The 24,088-nt window shown below is 33.3% G+C and overlaps 1 protein-coding gene across 3 annotated transcripts in view; it reads left to right on the top strand.

Annotated features, from left to right (window-relative positions):
* Cadm2 (cell adhesion molecule 2) overlaps window positions 1–24,088 on the top strand; it is an 863,789-nt gene that overhangs the window by 758,472 nt on the left and 81,229 nt on the right. For all 3 annotated transcript variants that reach the window (XM_051191742.1, XM_051191739.1, XM_051191743.1), the window contains one exon: window positions 9,914–10,004. In XM_051191742.1, the coding sequence (XP_051047699.1) occupies window positions 9,914–10,004 (91 nt within the window). The remainder of the gene's footprint in view (window positions 1–9,913; window positions 10,005–24,088) is intronic.

Genomic DNA, 24,088 nt, shown 5'->3' with positions numbered 1-24,088 from the left:
TTTTATAAAGTTTTATATGAGAGATTCCACATTCATACTAAATGATGAATTAAAACAACCATCTTCATCTATCATGGATTAATATGTAAGTGGCCAGAGGGCAGAAAGTAGATCAATTTAAATTATTTTTCTTAGACTTAACATACCATCATTCAAGTGTGTGAAACTAATTAAAAATCAAGTGACGGTAATGCTAAATGTTCCTTTAAGGATACAGAACATTCCCCAGAGATGCAACAAGTGTAGTGAATTAAGAGAATGACAGTTAGTGTTAAAATTAGAACAAATATATAAAATGGTGTAGTCTTCATAATGAGATAAGGGCAATGCCAAAATATCTATGTTTTCCACTTAGAAAAACGATAACACCATATATATATATATATATATATATATATATATATATATATATATATAATACATGGGATGAACAAATTGCTATCAGTTCAAATAGAGGGAGATATGATGTAGTTTTGGAAAAGGGAGGTAAAATGGAGCTATTAATAAATTCAGGATTTACTCATGGTATAAAAATATTCTCACTATGGATAGCCTTAGAAATGGTCTCACATGGAGAAACACTTAACACTTAGAAGAAATAGAAGTGTTTCCTCTAGTTCATGAAAAGAGAACATAATTCATTTATTTAACAATGTACCCAGTAATAATTGTATAAGAGACAGAAATCCTGTTGCCAGATTGTAGGAAATTGAAAGTAAGATTTGAACACATAATACCAAGGAACATAATGAAAATACATGGTAAGATTGGTTATAAAAAAGGTTCTTCAATTTTCATTTCTGTATTCCTGTTATGCAGAATTTTTAATGGAATTAGTCTATGAAATGCAACAGAGCAACACTTACTATTTACAAAGTATTGATCACTTATTTAAATTTTCCCCACTTAGATGAAAGGGACTCCTTGCGGGTGGAATTTAAGAAAGAGGAGAACAGGTATATTCTTTCCCTGTAAACCATAGAACTATTTCCAGTTTCACATATTAGGTAAGAGAATACTTTCCAACTGAACAACCTGAAAAGCCACTAATTTTTTTTTTATAGATGAAATCTCTTATTTATCATTCTAACTTTGCCAATATCACTGAAAAAAAAAAAAAACGTTTTTTACTGGTTTGATTTAATTTTTAGGAAACAGTTCCTATGACTCAGATTTTATTCAATGCTCAGAAGAAATACTGTATGTGCCCGAGCAAAGACTCCACACAGTACACAGCATAGCAGAAAAAAAAAAAAAAAAAAAGAACAACTATTTTCTGCACATGACATTGCATTGACATAGTTACACAAAATACAAGTTAAAAACACAAGGAAACAATAGTAACATGTCAGAGTAATGCTATTTGTATTAGAAAGCACTGTAACACTCTAGCATAAGGTGAAAATTAGTCCCAATTTCTTATACTTATGTACACACTTTAAAATACATTAATACTTCATATATACTTCATCATATACTTCAAGTATATGATCATATAGTTAATTACTAGTATTTGATTTTTATTTGAAGTAACTGTTTTAAGTAAGTAATTGTTTTAAAATGTAGATCATTAACATTTAAGCAAAATATAAAGCAATTAAAATGGCTCATAAATTATGCCCTTCATTTGAGCCAAAGAATTTTATCTGAGTGACAATGGCAAGTAGTAGGTAAAAACAAGGAAATGAAGAATTGGGAAGGGAAGGGAAGGGTTTGGCAGAAAGAGAAAGGAAGAAAATGGCAGGCTTAAGGATAGCATTGTGTTTCAAAGAGATCAGTTATGTTAGTTTTAAATAAAAATATATGCATTAAATATATTTAAAATAAAACATGTTAAATGAAATAATACCTCTATAAGAAATTAATGGCAAATTTCAATTCCTGATCTACATATTTTGATAATTATGTGTCTAGTCTAGTTAGCAGAACAATGGATAATAAAGGTATCTTAGTTCCCCTTAGCATCTTACATTTTATAACGCACCATAGTGTTTCTATGTTGATTCTGTTGTTTAATCTCATTTAGAGAATTACCTTGGCCAGAGAAATAAAACTCACTATTGTAAATTTTTTGCTACATTTATCAACCATATAATGTACTTCAACTCTTATTTTCATGACTTGATTAAAAACACAATTCTGATTATTATAGAAGAGATTCAATGCTTATATGCTTGGAGATTACCATCTTGGTTGTTTATGTGCTCTTTTTCTTGTGGGTATTTGGTATACAGAACAAAGATATTTCTAAATGGAGATTTTTTTCAGTTGATATATTTTCCATTAGTTCTTCTTTCTGACAGTAAAAAATATTTAAGATCTGTAGGCTATAGACATGTGTCAGTGGTTAAAAGCACTTGATACTCTTGTACAGGGCCTGAGTTCAGTTCCAAGCACCGATAGTGATCAGCTCAAGATCCTTGTATCTCCAGGGACCCCATGTTCTCTTGTGCCTCTGTGAGCTCATACACATAATACAGGCAGTCATATATGTAAATACAAAATAAACTTTAATAAAAATAATGGAAATCTGTCCTCGTCAGTTCACCTTGCAAAGAACCCATGTGTTTCTGCAGCCCACAGTATATTTTCAGAGTTTATTTGGCTTATAAGACATACACATTTGTATGCTATATTTATTTAAAACATCTATTTTACTAACTGGTATCTCCTTTGGAAGAGTTGGTCACAGAAGGCAGCTAATGCAGCAACACCTCTATTCAGAAATCAACAGGTTTCTACGTATTTTCTAGAAATAATACTTGAAGTATTAGAAGTACATTTTGTTCATTAGGTAAGTGCTTTTCCTATATAAATGGTAGGCATATTCCATTTAGTCATTTTTAATATCAACTTATTCAAAGTGATTGAATTCACTAGTAGTTTACTCTTTCTAAATATGATGATTCAAATCATCATTATATTTTGTGCCTATGATCATAATATTTTTTGTTTTCTGAGGTCAATTTATATATCTATACAACTATCTGTATGGATTCTAAGTTTCAAAAATTAGAACTTATTCTTTAAAAGTAAGATGATATCCTTTAAATGTTTTTATTCTAATCAAAGCTTATTACATTCAGTCTTACTTCTTGTTCTTGGGCTAGAACCCAGAACATGAGGAACAAGTGTTATACAATAGAGCTTCAAACCCAGCCCTAAAGTCTTAACACTTTCAAATTTTTGTTTGGAAGGACAAAGAAAGTGCAGATTTTACCGAGTCTTAGAATAACAAATGCTTATGTTACAGGTTGCTCAAAAATTTAAATTGTTATAATTATAGAAATTAAACACATAAAGAAGAAAATTAATATCAAAATTTTGGAATGCATGCATATTATAGAAGGCACAGCAAATAATGTATTTTTCAGTTAAATAGAAATTTTAATGAATAACTGTAATAATGAATGAAAAGTGGCTAAAAATCTGGAATGGATCAGGCGGTGGTGGCAGGCACCTTTAAAGCCAGCACTTTGGAGGCAGAGGCAGCCTGCTCTACAGGCCCAGGACAGCCAGAGCTACACAGTGAAATCCTCTCTCCCTCCCCCTCCCTCTCTCTCTCTCTCTCTCTCTCTCTCTCTCTATATATATATATATATATATATATATATATATATATATATATTGTGTGTGTGTGTGTGTGTGTGTGTGTGTGTGTGTGTGTGTGTGTGTGTATGTTTTGGTTCACTTATATATGAGCAACAAGCCTAGACCCCTTCTAAAGCCCTGGTTAGTCCTTTGACCCTCAGTATTTTCCCTCTTCCTTTTTACACATGTTCTATTATCACTTCATTTTTGCTTTTAATTTGGGTTGTGTGGTATTATGCCCCCCCCACCCCGGTTGTGTCTCTCCTTTATCCTTTGATTTCCTGTGTATTTGATTCTGCATTTTTGCCATCTGTCTGCATTTGTAGTCTTCCTCCCTGCTCTAATTTTATGGGCAACTGTGAAAAGATTCTGAATCCTCAAACTATGTCATGTAAGGTAAAACAATTTGAAAGCAAACAACCTCAAATATGGTGCTCCTACTTATAGAGGTCTCCGAACCTCAAAAAAACAAAAACCAAAAATCAGGATCAAGTGAGAGTAATGACTGATGTTACTCTTGCTCAAGTAGTCTCTTGGTGATAATGTGTGGTGTTTATGCTCAAGTAGTAGTCCCTAGCCAGCTAGCTATTGGTGTGACTGCTGAGCAGTTGGCATGTGCATTTTCTAACTAGAAATTGCACTTAGAATATGATTTTAACTGCTCTTGATGATATCATAGTACTTTCCTCTTCTAATACTGTTATTACTTCTTTTAATCAGCATAAATAATTGACGAGTTAATGGTACAGTAAATCTTAGGATGCTGATAGCAGCAACATTTTACATAATATAGAAAGCATAGCAAAAGCATAACATTGTAATGCATAACAGATTTTTAAAAAGTCTTAATGTTTGTGTAAGTGCAAGATATACAGCTTAAACCTATTTTTAAAGTTTAAATTTTGCTTCGTCCTGTGGCAAGAACTTCTAGAACAACAAGAATACAAAACATAAAATATTGTTCTTTAAAAATAGTATTTTGACAAATGTACTTAAAATCATGTGCTGCAGAATTTATAAATATAAGAAATGATGAATTATAAGGCATAAAATATTGATGGACCCATTGTCCACTGCTTCAACTGCTTTCTTTCATTTCTCCTTCAGATCTTCTTCTTGACTCAGATTGATGGTAAAAACATGTTGCTCCTAAGGTCACCTTAGTGCACTTATTTTTGCCAATTACAAGCATGACATTCTGAATCTTGGTTTGGGGTCTAACACACACTTAAAATTGTAAGATTATTTCTTACTGTATCTTGAAAAATATCTCAATCTCCAAGTCTGACATAGGCTTTCAGTATAGCATCATAGAATACTATTATATGTTCTATTTATTTATTTACTTATTTTTAAGAAAATGTTTGGTCAATGAATTCCGGTTGCGTCAATCATTTTATCAAATGTACTCTTTTTTCTTCATTCAGTGGCTTATAGCAGTCTTTAACAGTTTCAGAGGTTCCAATGCCTGCTTCTGTCTCAAAGACTTGTGTTACACGCATATGTGCTGCATACAAATGTATACATATGAAACAGGCAAAATAATAAAATAAAATTAAATAAACCTTTTAATTAAAGGGGAAAATCTCTTGTAATAACAGGCTATTGGAATCAGGACATTGGGAGCACATTCCCCACAAAGGAATATTCCCTTAGCATAAAGATAGGAGGGAGGGCCTAGATTCTACTCCATATGACTTGACAGCTTTTGATGATTTCTCATGGAAGGCATTACCCTCTCTGTGGAATGGGTGGAGAGTGGGATGGGAGGGGAGGTTCAGGAAGGAGAGAGGGAGAGGGAACAGGGATCGTTATGTAAAATAAGAAAAAATAAAATAAAAAATTTAAAAAGGCTATTTTATTTATTTATTATTTTTACATATCGATCCCAGTTCCCAAACGGTTATTTTCATCTATCAAAAAATAATGATATGAAAGCAATCAATGAGAAAGTGGACACTTGTGCAGAATTCATCAACATCAAGAGACAGGTTATAGAACATGCCAATAACAGACTGCCAAAGTACACTAGAAACTGCTTCTTTACTCTAGTTAATTTCATAGGACACTAAATGACAAAGAACAAAAGACAGCATTGCCACACGTGTGAATCCTTAATATAATCTATTATACACTATGAAAATCCAGTTCATTACAGTGTTTGTGGATTAAGTAAGATAGGCACTGAGTTGATTGATTGTAGAAATCTGGTGACTCATTCCTTTCCAGTCTTTGTGTCATTACAACAGGAGAACAGAGCTTTCCTTGAATGTTTTTGCAGTTGCTGATTTTAGATTTTACACCCAATACTCTCCAGGAAATGCATCTCCAGCTTCTGTGTGCTTTGAAAAGATATCCAACAGCTATGCAATGTTTAAATCAAGAATTTATATAACATTTGATCAATACTTGTTACTGTTAGAAGAAAATGTGATTTTATAACAGAGTGAAATTCTCAAACATTAAGTGAAAAAAGAACATTACAAAAATTTGTTAATTAACCAAGAAGAAACCTATGTGTAAGAAAGAAATGACTTCTGATATTATTAGTATGTTTTTTGAAAGCGAACTAAGCATCCTATGGCATCAATCCTGAAAGCATGGGCTGAAATTGAATACAGGACATTACAATGTATTATGATATATCTTACACTGCTATAATTCCCAATTCCCTTAAAATCACTGGTAAAAATTTTGATAGCACCGTGTCCTGTAAGTTTTAGGAATTGTGCAAATGTTTGTTACACAAATAAATAATTGTGAGCAGTCATAGGAAATATTCTTGTCAGCAAATAACATCATCAAAATTTTATTTCAACGAAAGACCTAAAAACCATGGGCAACCTTGATTAATATAATTTGCTCTAATTATAAATTATATATTATCTTTGTTCATTCAACATATTATATGAAATTAATTTGGTGTTTGGGTAATATTCCTAAAAGGAAAAGGTTAGTGTTAAATAAAGTCAAGATTTTATTTTTTAAATACAGAAGAAATAAAGTAGAATTTCACAGGAAAGCATTTTATTCACAGAGTCCACTTATTAACCTGCAAATCTATCAGTAATGGAAAGATGTTGTTGAACTACTAACATTAAGTGTTTCAAGGGCTGTGCTTTGAGGTTGCCCATTATGTGGTTTCATAGTCATTTCATATCAGCTATTCTGTAAAATCTTTGTTACAAATACAGAAAATCCATTCTGCTACATGAGTGTTTCACTTTGATTTTTATCCACAGATCAAATAGAATAGAATGTATCCTGACTTCATAAGTTAACACAACTTTATTTTTTATTTTAAAATGAATGACCTTTGTATTATTCTAACACTGCAATTATTTTCTTCATGAATGAACTCCAGAATTTTTCAAATCAAAAAAAAAAAAAAGAATTAACATATAAGGGGAAAAGTTTCCCCATATATTCACACACTTTCAGTTATATATAAAGGAATATTGATTTAATAATTTATTGCATTCCGAATAGGACAAAAGTCCCAAGAAAATGCCCTACCTTTTCATTTGATCCTGGAATGGATACTTAACCAGAGTTTTAAAAGACATCCTACATTTACTCATTGTTTTGTGTGACCCTGAGAATGACCCATGATCTCTACTTTCAGTTTGAATGAGTATGTGTCTGTAAGTGCATAACAAAAATAAAAGGTCAGAGCACATAGCAGTTAGAAAAGAAGCAGCAGATAGCATCATCAGAAAGAGGTGACAACATCAAGTGTGGAATACAGGAGAAAGAAGAGTGAGAGACTAAACCAAAACCTAATGCCAGCAAACCTGCATCTTATAAACATCCAGAAAAACTGCCAGGGAAAGTGGAGGCAACCATCAGGACTTCCTGTTTCTCTGTATAAATCCGAGTCATCTGGAAAATCAGTCATCTAAAACTCAATATGTATACAATATGTATATATTTATTTTTAGAACATTGTTCCTGGGATCTTTTGAACTTGGTAAGTTCAAGAAGGCACATAGTGAGCCCACAATGTACAGACTAGAGCATCATTAACTAGTTAGTCTTTAGCTAGGGTGTAATCATCTGAGGATCAAAGATCCTTTTTGCTCTACTTTGAAAAATTTGTAGGCCTAGGAATTATGAAGATCTGCTTCCATCCTAGTCCTGAAATAATTGTACTATATTACAGCCAAATGTCAGGATAGCTTTAAGTAAAAAGAGAGGGTAAGGGGGTTGGTTCTGAGTCCAGGCACATGACAGCACCCCCAAATCACACACATTCTTTCCAATATGTTGATGACTTTTGAAGTTTTTGTCATTTCCAAATGTTACGACAAGATTTTCAGCAAGCTGATCTTTAAGTAGCTGACCTTTGGGGAGGGGCACAACCTAGATTCAAATTTTATCAAGTCCAAATGTAGGAGAAAATTCTGAGAATCTTGGAATGCTTAGCAGTCTTTTATCTCTTAGGAATCCAACTAGGGAGGCCCATCCACATTTTGGTTATAAATCTACTTTATTCACTATTACATTATTAATGTTAAACTAATACTAAATCATTGTCACAGAAATTTCTAAAATACTACTAGACCAAATTCAGTAGACACCTTAGGATACACTCAAAATGAAACACAAAATTACTGTCATAGACAGACAAATGAAATTTACTTCCCAGAATTATACTTTTCTGTAGACTGCCCTCTATCCTTTCCACTATAAATGAATTTTTCTCTTGTAAAGATGATACAGCATATATCATCTAAATAAATACTTAAAAGAGGATCAGCCTCAATTTGACTAGAATAATCCTGGTTCAAACCTAAGATCTTGCATAATTATCAACATTTCTCTTCTTCTTGTCCAAATTACATAATAGTCTCAGTCAACCAATTATTCCATAAATGTCTTTTCAATGTAAAAAAATTAACAAATTATATCCAAATAGTTCACATTATTTAAAAAATATAATGAATTTTTTCATATTTTTTAATTAATGTTCTTACAGGCTCATTTACCACTATGCACATGGGAAGTATATTTGTAACCAGAATATTATTTTTATAATATATGCTTCTTATGTGATGACAGGAGCTGAATCCATAGTCTTGCAATGTGCTAAGCAATTGATCCGATACTGATACACATTCCCAACCCTGAACTCACTTTATATCTCAGCCTGGCCTTGAACCAGCTCGATTATCAGTATCTATTTTTCCCTATTCCTGTCTTCTATTTTTGGATATTTCATATGTATTGCCCTTTTTGCAGGTTTGAGAAAGAATATATTTGATACATAAACAATTTCAACATATAAGATCATGTACATAATTATAGGTGAATATTTTATAATAGAGAAATTTCAATACTGTGTCTTTAAGGAAGATAACTAACTTAAATATTTCAGAATTGATTAATGCTGCTTGAGCTGGTTTCCACATCAGTACACTAATATGATGTCAGATGGATTCCATTCTTCCATTAAGCCTAAGCGTAGGAAGAAAATGACAGTCTGAGAGGTCAGATCTATTGTGTTTATTGCACAATATATAGATATAAGAGGGAAAGAACTGGGCCACATAGTTCTATACAGACGATAAAGAAATCATTGTGCTTATGTCGTCCCTCTATGCTTTACACTTTATTTTCCACTTCCTTTATGAAATATGTACTTTCATGTTGATTAAAGGCTATGACATGTCATGTGACTTAAAACCCTAGGTGTCCTAGAGTTTGCTTGAATCTATTTCCACAAGATTTGATTTTATTAAACAGAAACAATTACACTTATTTAACAATTATATCATTGCATAAGAAACCAAATGTTACCTTTCAGTACTATTATAAACAGCTATTTGATGTGCTTTGTCCATTGTACTTAAAAGAAAGCAGCATGTGCTCAGAGCTACAGGACTGCCTCTTCAAAAAGGTTCTGCATAATGCTTCTGAGACTGTAGTTTATCTGGAGTTCATTGGGGGTTCCTTATTGTGAATCCCCAGTAGCCCTGTGACAATGAAAGTGTTGTTATTCAAATGCACATGAATGCATTCAGTCCACAATAATAGTATTCATAGCAATCTATAAATAGTTGAAGAAACAATTGTGTGAAATACTTGATATTCATCTGCACCACTATTTTTTGCAATGTCACATTTAAATTCAAATTTCAGAGGTGCTCCCAAATATTCAGATTCTCTTTGTTGTTGTTAAATTACACAGATGGGAAAGTTGCAGTCATATATATATATATATATATATATATATATATATATATATATATATATATATGTGCTACAATTAAAAAGTGTACCCTTATGTATCATTAATTACCCATCTATTCTTTTTTTCTAGATACACCTTCAGTGAAGATTATACCATCTACTCCTTTTCCACAGGAAGGACAGGCTTTAACTTTGACCTGTGAATCTAAAGGAAAACCACTGTAAGTGATGTAGTAATGGGAAAATTTTCACTCTTTCTTATTTCAGTGTTTGATGGCAGGGTGTAACTGAAGAACATCTGCATTTTAACCTGTTATTGTCAAACAATAGAACAGGGTTCTTTTTGTTTACTCTTTTCTCTGTCAGATTTCTCTAAAATGAATGTGTACAAATTTAGAAAACAAATATAAAGTGCATGATCAAATGACCTGATGATGGGCAAAGTAATGCTTAAAATACTTAGGAATAAAGGCAACTTTGCTCAAATGGAATACCTGTCAAGTTTCATACACCATGCAACCTCTCCCTTCCAATAGTAGAGATATTTTAATGAGAGGAATAATACAGTTTGAAAATTCTGGGATTGTTATTTTATGAAATAAGCATCATTTCTTTAGGTATGATTCAATAAGTCGACCTCAATCAAATCCTGGGATTCAATTATATAGAAATACTCTTGAAGTATAATATTTATGTTTGCATTAAAGATGACTCCAAAGAACAACAATCTCTTATTTGATGGAACAACACAGTCTTGGGATGTCTAACAAAGGGAAAAATCCATCATTCTTAGACGATCCTAACTAATTGTTCCCCAAGGATGCTGATGAATAGCACATTGCAAACAGAAAAAGGAAAAAGAATGTTTATGTTACAGGAAAGAAAAATTAGTCTAGAAATGTGAATTGATTTTATTTTCTTACTCATGAAGATTTAAGATTGGTAAGGCTGGGTTTACTCATACTTCAGTCCTGTCTATCACTTACTATCTGTTACTTCAGCTGCCGAATCTAAATTTCTGCTTCCGTTAGCAAGATTTGCTGTGTAATTTCAAAAATGGGGCTCATGGTGATTTCAAAATTGGAGTGGAAGCACTAACTTTTCAGAAAGAGAAATAACTAGGCAATGGATAAGTGACATTTGTCATCCTATTCAGGCTTGATTCTCTGTTTAAGCATTTTCTAATACTTTCCAAAATCCTACTTGTAGCAAGAATTCATGCCCATTTGGTTTTAAATACCCCATATCATGTAGTATTTTTGAATATTCATAGATGAATAATGGCTTTAAAGCATCATATTTTGCATATATCCTTATTGGTCCCAATGCTATAATGAATATAATATTATTATTTTACAAATAACTTGCTTTGATTTATTCTCCTATATTTTAGCCTTATCAACAGTATTTCTTTGTTTTATTCTATATTATCAGTAAAACTAGATCATCTTCCAAGATGGTTTAGACTTCTTTCTTTCCATTTCACAGTATTCTTAAAAGCCACACACTCTTTTCCAATTTAAAGTATCATTTCTAATAAATGAAGGTGATAATTTCTTTTTTCCCAGCTTTTTATTGTTTTGATAAATTTTTTATTTAAATTTGAAACAAGCTTGTTTTATATGTCAGTCCTAGTTTTCTCACCCTCCTGTCCTCTCCTGTCCCAACACAAACCTACAACCCATCTGCTTTCTGATCCCCAGCAAGGGTTAGGCCTTCCAAGGGGAGTCTTCAAACTCTGTCATATCATTTGCAGCAGGGCCTAGGTTGAGGGAGTATTCCTCTATGTGGAATGGGCTGCAAAATTAATTCATATACTAAGGATAAATATGATCCTCTATCAGAGGCCCCATAGATTGCCCAGTCCTCCTAACTAACCCCCACATTCAGGGGATGTGGGTCAGTTCCATGCTGCTTTTCCAGCTATTAGACTGGGGTCCATGAGCTCCTCCTTGTTCATGTCAGCAGTTTCTTTCAGTTTCTCCAGCCTGGTCTTGACTCTTTGCTCTTCACTCCTCCTTCTCTACAACTGGATTCCAGGAGTTCAGCTTAGTGTTTAGCTTTGGGTGTCTGCTTCTGCTTCCACCTGCTTCTAGATGAAGGCTCTAGGATGGCATATGAGGTTGTCATCAATCTCATTATCAAGGAAGGGCATTTAAGGTAGCATGTGCACTATTGCTCAGATTGTTAGTTGGTGTCATCCTTGTAGATCTCTGGACATTTCCCTAGTGCTAGATTTCTCTTTAGAGCTATAATTTTTTCCTCTATTATAGAATTTCTTGTCTTGCTTTCCTCTATTCTTTCTCGGACTCAATCTTGTGCCCCACCCCATGCCCACCTCTCCTCTCCTTTTCTCCCCTTCTCTTTCTCTTAACTCCCTCTCTCCTCCCTGCATGCTCCCAATTTGCTCAGGGTATCTTGTCCCTTTTCCCTTCTCCAGTGACCACGTATGTCTCTCTTGGAGTCCTCCTTGTTTCCTTGCTTTTCTGATAGTGTGGATTGTAGGCTGGTAATCGTTTGCTCTATGTCTAAAATCCATATATGAGTGAGTACATACTATGTTTGTCTTTTTGTGACTGGGTTACCTCACTCAGGATCGTTCTTTCCAGTTCCATCCATTTCAAGATCGAATTTCAAGAATCCATTGTTTGTTTTTTGTTTGTTTGTTTTTTATTCTTTTTTGTTTGGCTTTATATTTTTATTTTACTGATGAGTGGTCCTCCATTGTTTAAATGTACCACATTTTCTCTATCCATTCTTCAGTTAAGGGGCATTTAATTTACTTCCAGGTTTTTGCTATTACAAATAATGCTGCCATAAACATAGTTAAACAGATAGATGCTCTTTTTGTATGAATTTGCATCTTTTGTATATATGCCCAAGAGTGGAATTACTGGATCTTGAGGTAGACTTATTCCCATTTTCCTGAGTAACTGCCGAACTTTATGAGTTTGCACTCCCACCAGCAGTGGAGGAGTGTTCCCCTCTCGAGCATAAATTGATGCTAACATCTTTAAAGAGAATTGAACATGTAGCTCATACTATATTCTCAACAGTGTTAGAGGAGGCAGATAGGATGAGACCAACAGGAAACCCTTGTGTTTTCCCAGAAGGAAATCTTCTTGTTCTTGAAGAGAATGCTCTCACTAGAGCACAGAAACCAGAGAGTAAATGGAAAAGGATTAATCAGGAAACTCATCTCTGGTGAAACAATAGAATCACTAATGGGAGGATCAGTCACTTCACAAAATGAAACATAAAAAGCAGAAAAGAGACAACAAAAGCATTTAAAACCATTTCATAATAAAGAATAAATTACCCACATTCGCAAAAGAAATGCTACTAAGTATCCAGGTGCAAAGAGGGAGGACAAGGCCAGGCAAAAAACACATAGTGATAGCTGACCTGAACAATGAGGAGCTAAGGGGCCCCAGGCTGATAGCAGGGAATCCAGCATGGGACTTATTCAGACCCCCCGAACATGAGTCTTATTTAGAAGGCCTGAGCAGTCTAAGGGTCTTCATACAATGGAACCAGGATGTTCCTAGTGCACAAAAGTACTATGGGGGCACATCCCCCATGGAGGGATACTCTCTTAACCTAGAGACAGGAAAGAAGTCCTAGTCCATACTTCAAATGACTTGACAGATTTAGATGACCCCTCCTGGAGGACTTCACCCTACATGTGGAGTGGAGGAGATGAGAGGGGTGGGTAGTCAGGGGACATGAGAAGGTGGGAGAGAGGGAAAGAAGGAGGGAGGGAGGAAGGGAAGGAGAGGGAACTGAGATCTATATGTAAAATAAAAATAAAAAAATTATACATATATATAGATAGATAGAGATATATATCTTTTAAAAAGGAACAAATTAAAACATGATAAGGAGACTACCCACATTTCAAAACTTATTTCAAAGAGTGGGATCCTAAATAAGAAGTGCGGCATCACATGTACCCACTGGGCAGTCTGAAATTGTGTCATTTATTTTGGTAATCACCACCAAAGTTCTGCTTCATTACATTGCAGCTATAGCACCTGATTCCCCACTTTGTTACTTTGGCATCACTGAGAGGCAACACTATTGGCATAGCATTCAATTTTTCCCAAGACAGTTAATTTCTATTATCTTTCCTTTTACCTGATCCATTTCTAATGAGCCAGTGGGGATCAGAAACATATTACAAATAATGAGTATATTTTCATCTCATAGGTGATCTGAACAGCACTCTTAAATCATGTCCAAATCTTTAGTGTTCCTTTAAAACACAAGCTTGGCTATCATGTGCTGTCTCGAAGAATGAGCAATTCATCATTATTAGGTGCATTGTTTCTGTTAAAATCACATCACTATTTTTGGTATAAATCATGAAGCCATAGCATGGCTCAAGTTGCAGTGAGACTCCTGTTTGTAACCTGGCCTCCAGAATGCTAATGTTGTTTTCCTTGTTCTAAATGTGAGGGCCCCAGTGACTGTTTATGAACAATCATGCCTTATTTGCCTGCTTTGGACAGGAGCCTTTCACCATTTTCCTGTAGAACAGCTGCATAACTTGGGCCAGAACCAAATTGTTACACTTGACATTACTATAAAGGCATTTTATTCTTTGCTTAAAAGAGACATTACTGTACATGTATATTGTTTTAATTTTTGTCTAAAGTGAAGACCAAGGTAATGCCAGCTACTATTTCTTTCAAGTCCCCAGAGTTTCTGCAAGCCTCTTCTCTCTTTGGCTGAATTCCCAGACAGCTTTTAGGCAACACATTCTCCATTTATAAAAGAGGGAGAAGAAAATACCCTTTATACTACATTAAAGTCATGACCTTAGAAGATGCAGGGCTGCCCCTGCATGCTGTGACAAGAGAATCAGCATTCATTTTAACCCGATGTTTAGCACATTGTGAATTTACTTCTTTAAAAAAAAAAAGCAATGATACATTTGCTAATGGGATAAGTGTAAATTTGACATTTATTGTATAAGAAGAAAATAATTACAGGATCTGATGAATTTTCCTGTATACAAAGCACAATGTTTGTACTGTAGTTGCTGTTTTACCTTCTAGTAATTATGATTTTTCTTTTGTTCTTGGCAGTAATCTAGCATGCTTAATTGCAGAGAGATGAACATCCTATTCTGTGTAAGAAGAAAGACTTTAATCTTTAGAAAGATAGATCACATGCTACCAAGCAACTAGTGAGGTGTTTGAAAGGAACAATTACATACACATTTGGGATATAATAAAAAATATAGGGAAGAAATCTGATATATACATACACATGAATTTCCTCATGGACAGAATAAAATTGTTCCTTCAAAAGACACAAATGTTAAGGCAAAACAGTTCTATAACAGTCGGTTTCTTCAGCCTAAAATGCGGGCTCCTCTTACAAAGCACAAATCACAAGTCATTTACCAATTGTTACACAATCCAATTAGTGAAACTAAATTGCAAAACAAACCAGGAGTTAATGAAAGCAAGTCATCATCCAGAGTAAAATATTGTTCAAGAAAATAGAGAAGATATGATATTGATGTAGCTATATGAGTCTATTATTCCAGCAATTTCAAATCATTCTATCTAATGCATGAGACACAATTAGCCAGCATTTGCATTTCTCCTGATAATCAGGAATGTTTCTAGCCAGGTATTGCAGCGCACACCTTTAATCCAAGCACTCAGGCGAAAGAGGCATTTGGATCTCTGAATTTGAGGTCAGCCTGGTCTACAAAGTTACACAGAGAAAGCCTGTCTCAAAAAACTAAAATAACAACACAGAAATATTTCTAGTTAATCACCATTTCAGTGTTAGTATTCTAGTTGGATGCCTGTGGTCTAGTGCTGTGGAGTACAGTTTTGTGGTGTTGTAGAAGTACAAGCTGAGGCTTGGACCTGAATTATAATATCTATGGATATCCATAGTATTAGTTGTCTTGAGTCAGATTCTTTGCCACTCGGATTAGTTTGTTTTTCTAAGTTAATAAACTTTGATTTTAAAACAATTTTAGATAGATTCATAGATAAGTAAAACAGAAAGTACAGAAAATACCTATATGCTTCTGTTCTACCACAGGATGTGAGTGATGCAACATTATCCATGGCTGACATCAGTATTGAGCCATGCTGGCCAAACAATGTGGCAATACAGACAGTTATTCTACACCAGGTTCTCTCTTACTCTTGAGTATATTTTACTCTCTAAAATTGTATAATGTATATTTAATAGACAAATTATGTAAGGTAGCTGTGAGATGGCGGATGTAGGAGCTGGAAGTTCAGCTACAGTTTTCTGCCAGAACAGTACATGCTCTTACCGGCTAAGATATTGATCTAGCAACTTTCTTATGCATAGTTGTCACAGGAAAATCATACAACCATCTTGTGGTAAGGGTTTCTGTACTCAATAGTTCCTGTTTTTTAGATAAAAAGTGTTTGTATTGTAGAGGTTACATGACCAGCTCTAGATAATAATAGAATTGAGATTGCAATCTAGAGTAACAACGCTGAGAGCTGTATTGTCTTGTTCACTTAATATTCTCAGTTCTCTTTCAGAAAACTGGCAGGAGTTAGGGTGTTCATAAACTTTCAGCCCAAGTATAAGTAGTTATAAATCAGTAATGTAAACTCAATCATGTCTAATATATATATATATATATATATATATATATATATATATATATGATAGGATCATGTATAGAAACATAGATGCAGAGATATGTAGATGTTATAGATATATATGGAGCTTGTACACAGACTTTACTGTTATTACCAATACAATAAAAATCAATGGAATGCCAGAAAGCCTAGAGAACAAAAAGCAGAAAGTTTAAAGAAAGCATTAATCATGAGTGTATATTTCTTAACAAATATTTTGCAAAATATATTTTGAAGTAAATGGAGGATAAAATATAAAATAGGTATATCTATCATGTACAAATTCCTGTAGGAAAATTTGTGAATAATAAAAGTCACATGACATATAGATAAATAGTTAAATACTTTTGATTTGGAGTATAGAGTATTATGAAATTATCCTAATTAACTCAAAGTTAAAAGCCAAACAGTCACTTTCTTCCTAAGGTGCTTTCAAAGGTATAATAACTAGGAAATTGGTTCCAAATTTCCATAATAAAGATATAGCCACATTCTGTCCTTTCTTTGTTGAAGCCCATATGGTCCTTTGCTCCCATCTCATGGCTTCAAAATTAAATCACACATTCACTCTCTGGAAGCACACAAGTGGTTATCTTGGAAATGAACTGAATATTTTGGTTTTGTTTGTAAAACATGAAACTGACTCCCAGTAATCTCCACGGCTCTTGTTTAGGCTGGACATCTGTGCTGTCCTGTGCTGGGCACTCACTCATTTTCAGCTAAATGTCCCAGTGTCTTCTGAAAGTCCCATCAGTGTCTGCAGAACCATGGTTATAGATCCACAGAGAATACGCACTTCTTGAACGTTTTGCAGAAAGGTAGTTTTCCTGAAAAAAAAAAAATCCAAATCCAATCAGAGTGTATATGAATATTTAAGACACTGGAAAAGATATCATCATATTCATGGATGAGATTTTCAGGAAGTGTACCTTTTGGCTTATATATTTAAAGTATCTGTCATGTGTGAATATATTAACTCTCCCTTAACATTACTATAAAAAAAAATCTGTTATGTAATATAGAATCATCCCTAATGTAATTTTAGGAACATATAAGAAACAAAAATCATTTTTATTCTTACTCTTACTAACACAATTAAGAAAATAGGAATCATTACAACTACTCACTAAAGAATGTCCCCATTTTTTTTATTTAAAAAAGTTCTGCTCGGAAGTAGTTTGGAAAGAACGACGCCCAAATTCCCAAATATTGTGTATAAATGTTTGTTTTCATTTAATTGGACTTTGTCATATAAAATTAAATAAAAAAAAAATAAAAAAAAAATAAAAAAGTTCTGCTCAATAGATTTTTTTCTCAGCTTTTTTTCTATAATCTGTATCATACATTTGGAGTTAATATCCCTTTTGTGGCCACTAGTATAATTGCCAAATAAGCTTATAATTCACTTCTTGTTATATATTTGACTATTGTATCTCCATAAATATATGGAAGGAACAAAATATGTAAATATAATTAATTCAAAGTCTCCATGGAGGTTATGTGTTTTATTATTGATGTAAAAGAAAATTTGAATTCTAGAAAGAAATATTTTTAATGAAAACGTGTAAAACAAAATTTATGACATGAATCTTGTTTTTTATATGTATATACCACAAACAACCTCAATTCTAAAAGACAGGTATTTTAATGTTTAAAGTCAAGAAAGCAATTAAATGGTAAACAATGTTCCATGTGTCAGAAAAATGAACAATGTCAAATGGTTTCAATATAATAGTCAGAATCACCTAGTGATTTATGAATGCATAAACATACAACTCTACCAAATTCAGAGTGCCAGAGACATCTGAAATGTTTGGAGGACAAACAAGGGAAAAGAGAAAGAGAGTATTTTTGAAGGCAGGAGAGTAGAGCTGCAACGACCATAACTCATGGTCAGCAGAGTATATCACCAGTGCAAAGTGCAAGCAAAAGCTGAACAGTGGCATCATCTCACAGAAGGAAGAGGGACAGAAGATGAGCTGGTTTTCAATGAAGGAACACAGGTGTCTGATGATTCAGGAACACTGCTCTGTGTCAGAAATGATTTTTAAATTGCCTTTTGAGGCTCATTACTACATCATCCAATCAATTTATTTGATCCTTCTTCATAAACTACAAACAAGAAAATAATGGCAAAGGAAAGACATTGTAAATATGGGAGGGGTTGGGCGGATATGAAATGAAAATAAAAATGCAGTGGAGTCTTAGGGAAATACGTTCTATAGTATTTTTTCCATATAAGACAACTGTAAGAAAATGAAGATCAGTGTATTAAACATTATATCATCAATCAATCACAGACTTTAGTCACCTGGGAATGAACATGTTAAATTTTAGTCATTTTAGCACATTATAAAAAATATTCCAAATTTTAGCTTTAAGGGAAAAAAGAGTACCATTAAGAACATTCTGTTTAATAATGCAGGAAAATTATAATCCTTTGAGAAGTATTTCATTGAAATGATTAAAATATACTTTGAAAGTTTAAGTTTCAGATTCAGTTATCTTCAGCCATACATAAAACATTTGATTCCCAGCTACAATAAAAATGAGTTATATCTAATTATTTCTTCAAGGCCACCTGTTTTAATATTAGACAAGAAGCAAGCCATGGAGGAAAATAAGTTTTATAATAGGCAATGATTAGCATGAAGGCCGATGGACAAATTTAATTAGATCTACTTTGTAGTAGTAGAAACAATGGACCTAACTCTTTTAGGGAAACAACAGTATCTAACTATTAACTGAATGACTTTTAAACTCAGGGTTAATTCTTATGCTTGAAATTCCTTCTCTGTTGTCAGATTGTTCTTCCATTCTACACAGCTTGAGGAACTGCCATAGTCTGAGAAATTCAAATACATAAAATTTTATCCATAAAATAAGTTTTGGAAATATTCCAGAGGAAAACTACAGGACTTTATGATTTTTTAAAACAATAAGGAAACTCCTTATGTAAGAATGATCATTCCTAAGCATATCTGAGATTTTATGCTTAATGTAAACACAGATGATTATATTGTTGTATAAAAGAATGAAGATTTACTCAAGATTTGTTGACTTTTAAGAGAAATTAATATTCTATGCTTCCAAATAAAAGAAATGTTAAATGTAAATAAGGCCTAGGTAATTGTTTTTCCTTCATCAGAAACTTCTAAGAGATTAGTTTAGGCATTTCCCCCAAATGGAGTATTTTAAACCAGCACAAACCTCTGTTTCTCCTTCAGAGTCATAGACTCTTATCTTTTCTAGGGATAATCTTCTGTTTGTTGTGATATAAATTTGTAGGAATTTTAGACTGTGAAGTATTATTGCTTTATATCTCAGTACTTTAAAATATCCATCAGTAAATGCCACATTGTCAGTGAAAAGTTGTCCAGGATTTCTCAGTCACTCTTAAATAATGCCATCATTATCAAGCTTTCTCAAAGGTACTTGCCTCTTGAATATATGTTATTTCACATTTCAACAGAAGCATTGGACTCAGAGAAAAGAAGTATCTTAGAAGATAATACTAATGTAGCATAGGCAGAGATTGATTGGAAAAATAAATCTGCATCTTATTTATCTAAAGTTTTAAATATAATAATAATAATGTCTAATGTTGATTTTATTACCCCCAATTAAGCATGAGCAATATTGTAATTGGATTCCTTTTACTTGTTGCTATAATATTTGGTGTATCTTTGGAGATATGTCTATATGAGATTAAAGAAATGAAAACTTAAGGGAGTACACAGACTTGAGCTTTGTACTTCAACCTGACTTCATTTATGATTGATTTAATGTGGCTTTAGCTCTATCACATACCAGTGCAAAATGACAACTTTTAAGTGGGAGACTTCATTATTGAGCTTTTCAATAGAGAGGATATCAACTATAGATAGAACAAACAGAATGTCACATTCATAAAATAGTGGTTAAAATATAAAAAATTCCAAGTTATACTGTGGAAAACAAACACAGAAGAGTGACATAGTCTTACTGAAGCCAGCAGGAATGTGTAAGAGCTTTGTGCTATAGGGGCAGAAGTAATTGTAGAATAGAATTCAGGAGCCCTCTGTCCATTAACACACAAGATTGGTTTTCATAGAATCACTAGAGCTTTTCAGCCACACATCAAAACCTGTACTTTATTATTTCAAATTTGAGACATATTCTGACTGTGTAGCTCATTCCTGTCTATTTATAACAAATTAGGGATACAATGGAAAAATGCATTATTAGAGGCAATATTATTTAAATATGTTCTTTACCTGTATGATTCTTTCAAGCTTGTCTTTTTTATTTTTCTTTTCATTTACACCAAAAATCCCTAATATGTGAACAGATTTAGATTTTTTTAATGTTCTAAGTAGAAAAACACTTGACATACATATCATAATGGGAAGCATACTTTGTTATTTCTTACTTTGTGAGAATTCTGTGCATTTTAAAGAGTATTTTGATGGAGAGAGACAGCTTAATCATATGGCAAAAGGGCAAGGGAAATCCACTCGTACATGTATAGCTTCTCAAGGCTTGGAAAATAGAGACCTAAGGATTTCTGGGCTTGCTAGATTCCCATCCTAGGTAATTGGCAAACTCCAGGTTAGTGAAAGAACCTATCTCAACAAGTAAGGTAGTGGTATTGTAATGACTCAGTAGATAAAAATGCTTGCCGCATATGTCTGGCATACACGTAAATGTATAGAAAACAGACCAGCTACAGGAAGCAGTACTCTGGTGTTGATATACTTGCCATGGCGTTCAACATACCCTACTTGTGATGTGCATATCATGTACATGTAAGAGCAATACCACTGCCATCATCACCAACATCAGCAGTCCACTCTTATCACGAATATCAGCAGCAACAATAATAGCCATAATTAAAAAATTTAAAAGTTTTCCAGCTCCAGATAGAAGACATTTGAAGTTGATCACAGGCTCTTACAAGCATTTGCACACATGTAAACCTGTAAACATGTTTCTCTACAAACATAGATATATATAAACACAAATTTAAAAAAGACATGGAAAACATCCTTTTCTCATTAAATAACATAGCAGTTAAGTCTGAAAAAAAATGAAGCTTGATCTGTTTTACTCCAAAGATACAGATCAATATTTTATAATCATTTGCATATATGTAGAATAAAATTATAAATTGTATGAGAAACATATCTTTTGAACATCAGTTACAAGTGGTTGTGTATGTTTTTCATTTAAGATGATCAGCATGAAGATATTTTTCCAAAACTATGCAAAATAATTTCATAATCTATAATATTTTGCTTAATTCATAAAATGAAATCAAATGCTCATGAAAATCATACTAACTTTTTTAATGTCCCATGGAAATATTATAGATAATAAAGACGAATTGTATCTTAAAACATCTCTTTGCTAATTAAAATCTTCAATCAAAACTATTGACTAACTATGCAATTTCTAAACAGAAATGAAGCCATTGTGCATGCCACATGATCACATGATACAGAAAGCAGAAGAGTTGGAAGTTCTGTTTTGCCATCAAGGAAACACCGAACATAAATTCCATTCTTCTTCCTTTTGAGCTAGAATATGATGCTTACTAGAATTCTAATACATTGAGTACTTTTCATCTACAAAAAAATGTTTAAATTTCATAAGACTTTTGTGTTAGATCTCAACACATATGTGATTCTGTCAGGAAAATTACAGAACACAGGGAAGAATTTGAGAACTTGGGGAAAGGCTCAACCTGAACAGTGTTCCAACTTTTGGATGTCATTTTGTTCCTGCCCAATTATAAAAACAACAGAAGAAAGCTTTTGATTGACAACCTGAATCATGAGACTCACAATTGTGTAACTAAATTAATTATTGATTCTTTATTCTTCTCCCAAAACATATGTCTAAAGCGGAGTCAAATAATTGTGCAGTCCAAGAAAAGTTTCCTATCCACAGTTAATATAGAATAGAACTGGAATGACTTTACATCTAGTTGGAAGAATTTGGAGAATTGCTACTACTCAAATTTCTCAGAACAAGTAACAGAATGAAGCGAGTAGAAGCAACCAATCTGATATGAATTCTAATCTGTACTGACATACTAAATAAATTGATAGTCAAAGATAGTGGTAACAATTCCTACTAACATTAATTTCTAAATAATAATTTGTGAATGGCACTAGAAAACTCTAATCAGATTTGTACAGTGGAGATGTTACACCCATAAAGCCTCGCCATGAGGGCTGCCAGCATGTGAGCTGCGCAAGGATGATACCAGTGGAATGCCTAACTGGAGAGAGAAAATCCCCCAAGGCTTCATCCCTACACAAAAATCACAGGCAACTAAGAAAAGCTGGGCTTGGGAGAGACTGTCTTCCCCCAGGGAAGGGTACAACAGTCAGTTGTCCAATATCAAACCATGGACCCTGAACATCTATTTGTCAGCAATGTTATACAGACTGAACAGGTTATAATTAGAAATATGTTTATAGATACACATATATTTCAGTAGTAATTACTAGTAGTAGAAAAGGCCATAAATTTGAAGGACAATGGGGAGGGGTATATAGAATGGTTGGAAGGGAGGAAAGGAAGAAATGTCCTAGCTAAAATGCTTTCACAAAGAAAATTGTGAGCTAACTTTTTAAAATATTTTGCAGGTTATAATCTCTTTCTCTAACTCCTTAAAATATGAAAACAGAATATATGAAAATCTTTGGTTTTGGTTCTACACTTATTTCCATGACTTATTGTCCTAGAAGAACCTGTTATAAAATGTCTTAAGCATACTCCCTCATACAATCATATTTATAAGTTTATAGATTTGATATACAAAATTAAATGTGGTTTTAGCTTATACCAATAGTGTCAAACTTGCAGTGATCTTGTAATATTCTGTACTGATTCTGTCAAAATTCTCACAGTAGTGCTGGTCCATGAAATCTTGGTCCTGCTGCTCCTCTCTCTCCTGTTTTTACTGATGTTTGTCTCTTACTCTTTTGCATCATCATTGCTTGAAAAATATAAGCTGCAACTTCTTTTAAAATGATCCTCTTTGGATGCCCAAGCAGAGGGAAGATTGTTATTCATCTGAAGCAAGGAACTCAATCATTTGTAGGTTCCAACTAGAAAAAAAAAAAAAAAAGCCTAGTGGCCTCTTTATTAAGATGAAACACAAACTTCATCAAGGCTTGGTAAACAACTCAGCGTTAGGTCAAACATTTAAAAATTAGTAAGGTCCCATTTATTAATTGTCGATCTCAGAGTCTGTGCTACCGGAGTTATGTTTAGGAAGCAGTCTCCTGTACCAATTTGTTCAAGGGTACCTCCAACTTTCTCTTCTAAGAGGTTCAGTGTGGCTAGATTTATTAGTAAGGAATAAATGTAGGCTATTTATAATGTGTACATGAACTCTCACCTCCATCTCAATAAAATTGCATCTAATCATGTGAATGCCTTTATCACTTTGAAGACTTAAATCCCTGAGTGGTTTCCTGTATGCCTGAAGAGTTTAGTTTAATGGAATACTAACTTCAATCACAGACTCATCCTGTCACCATATGTACAAAGTTTGATTTATTTTGTTTTTCTATTCTTTGTTCTTCTTTTGCCAATTTTATTTTTAAGTCATTTCCAACACTGAAGGTCTTTTGTTTAGGAAAATAAAATTTAAATACAGA

This window comes from Phodopus roborovskii, unplaced genomic scaffold, assembly GCF_943737965.1.
Source record: "Phodopus roborovskii unplaced genomic scaffold, PHOROB, whole genome shotgun sequence".
NCBI classification, from domain to species: domain Eukaryota; kingdom Metazoa; phylum Chordata; class Mammalia; order Rodentia; family Cricetidae; genus Phodopus; species Phodopus roborovskii.
This window is presented reverse-complemented; position numbering and strand designations above follow the sequence as displayed.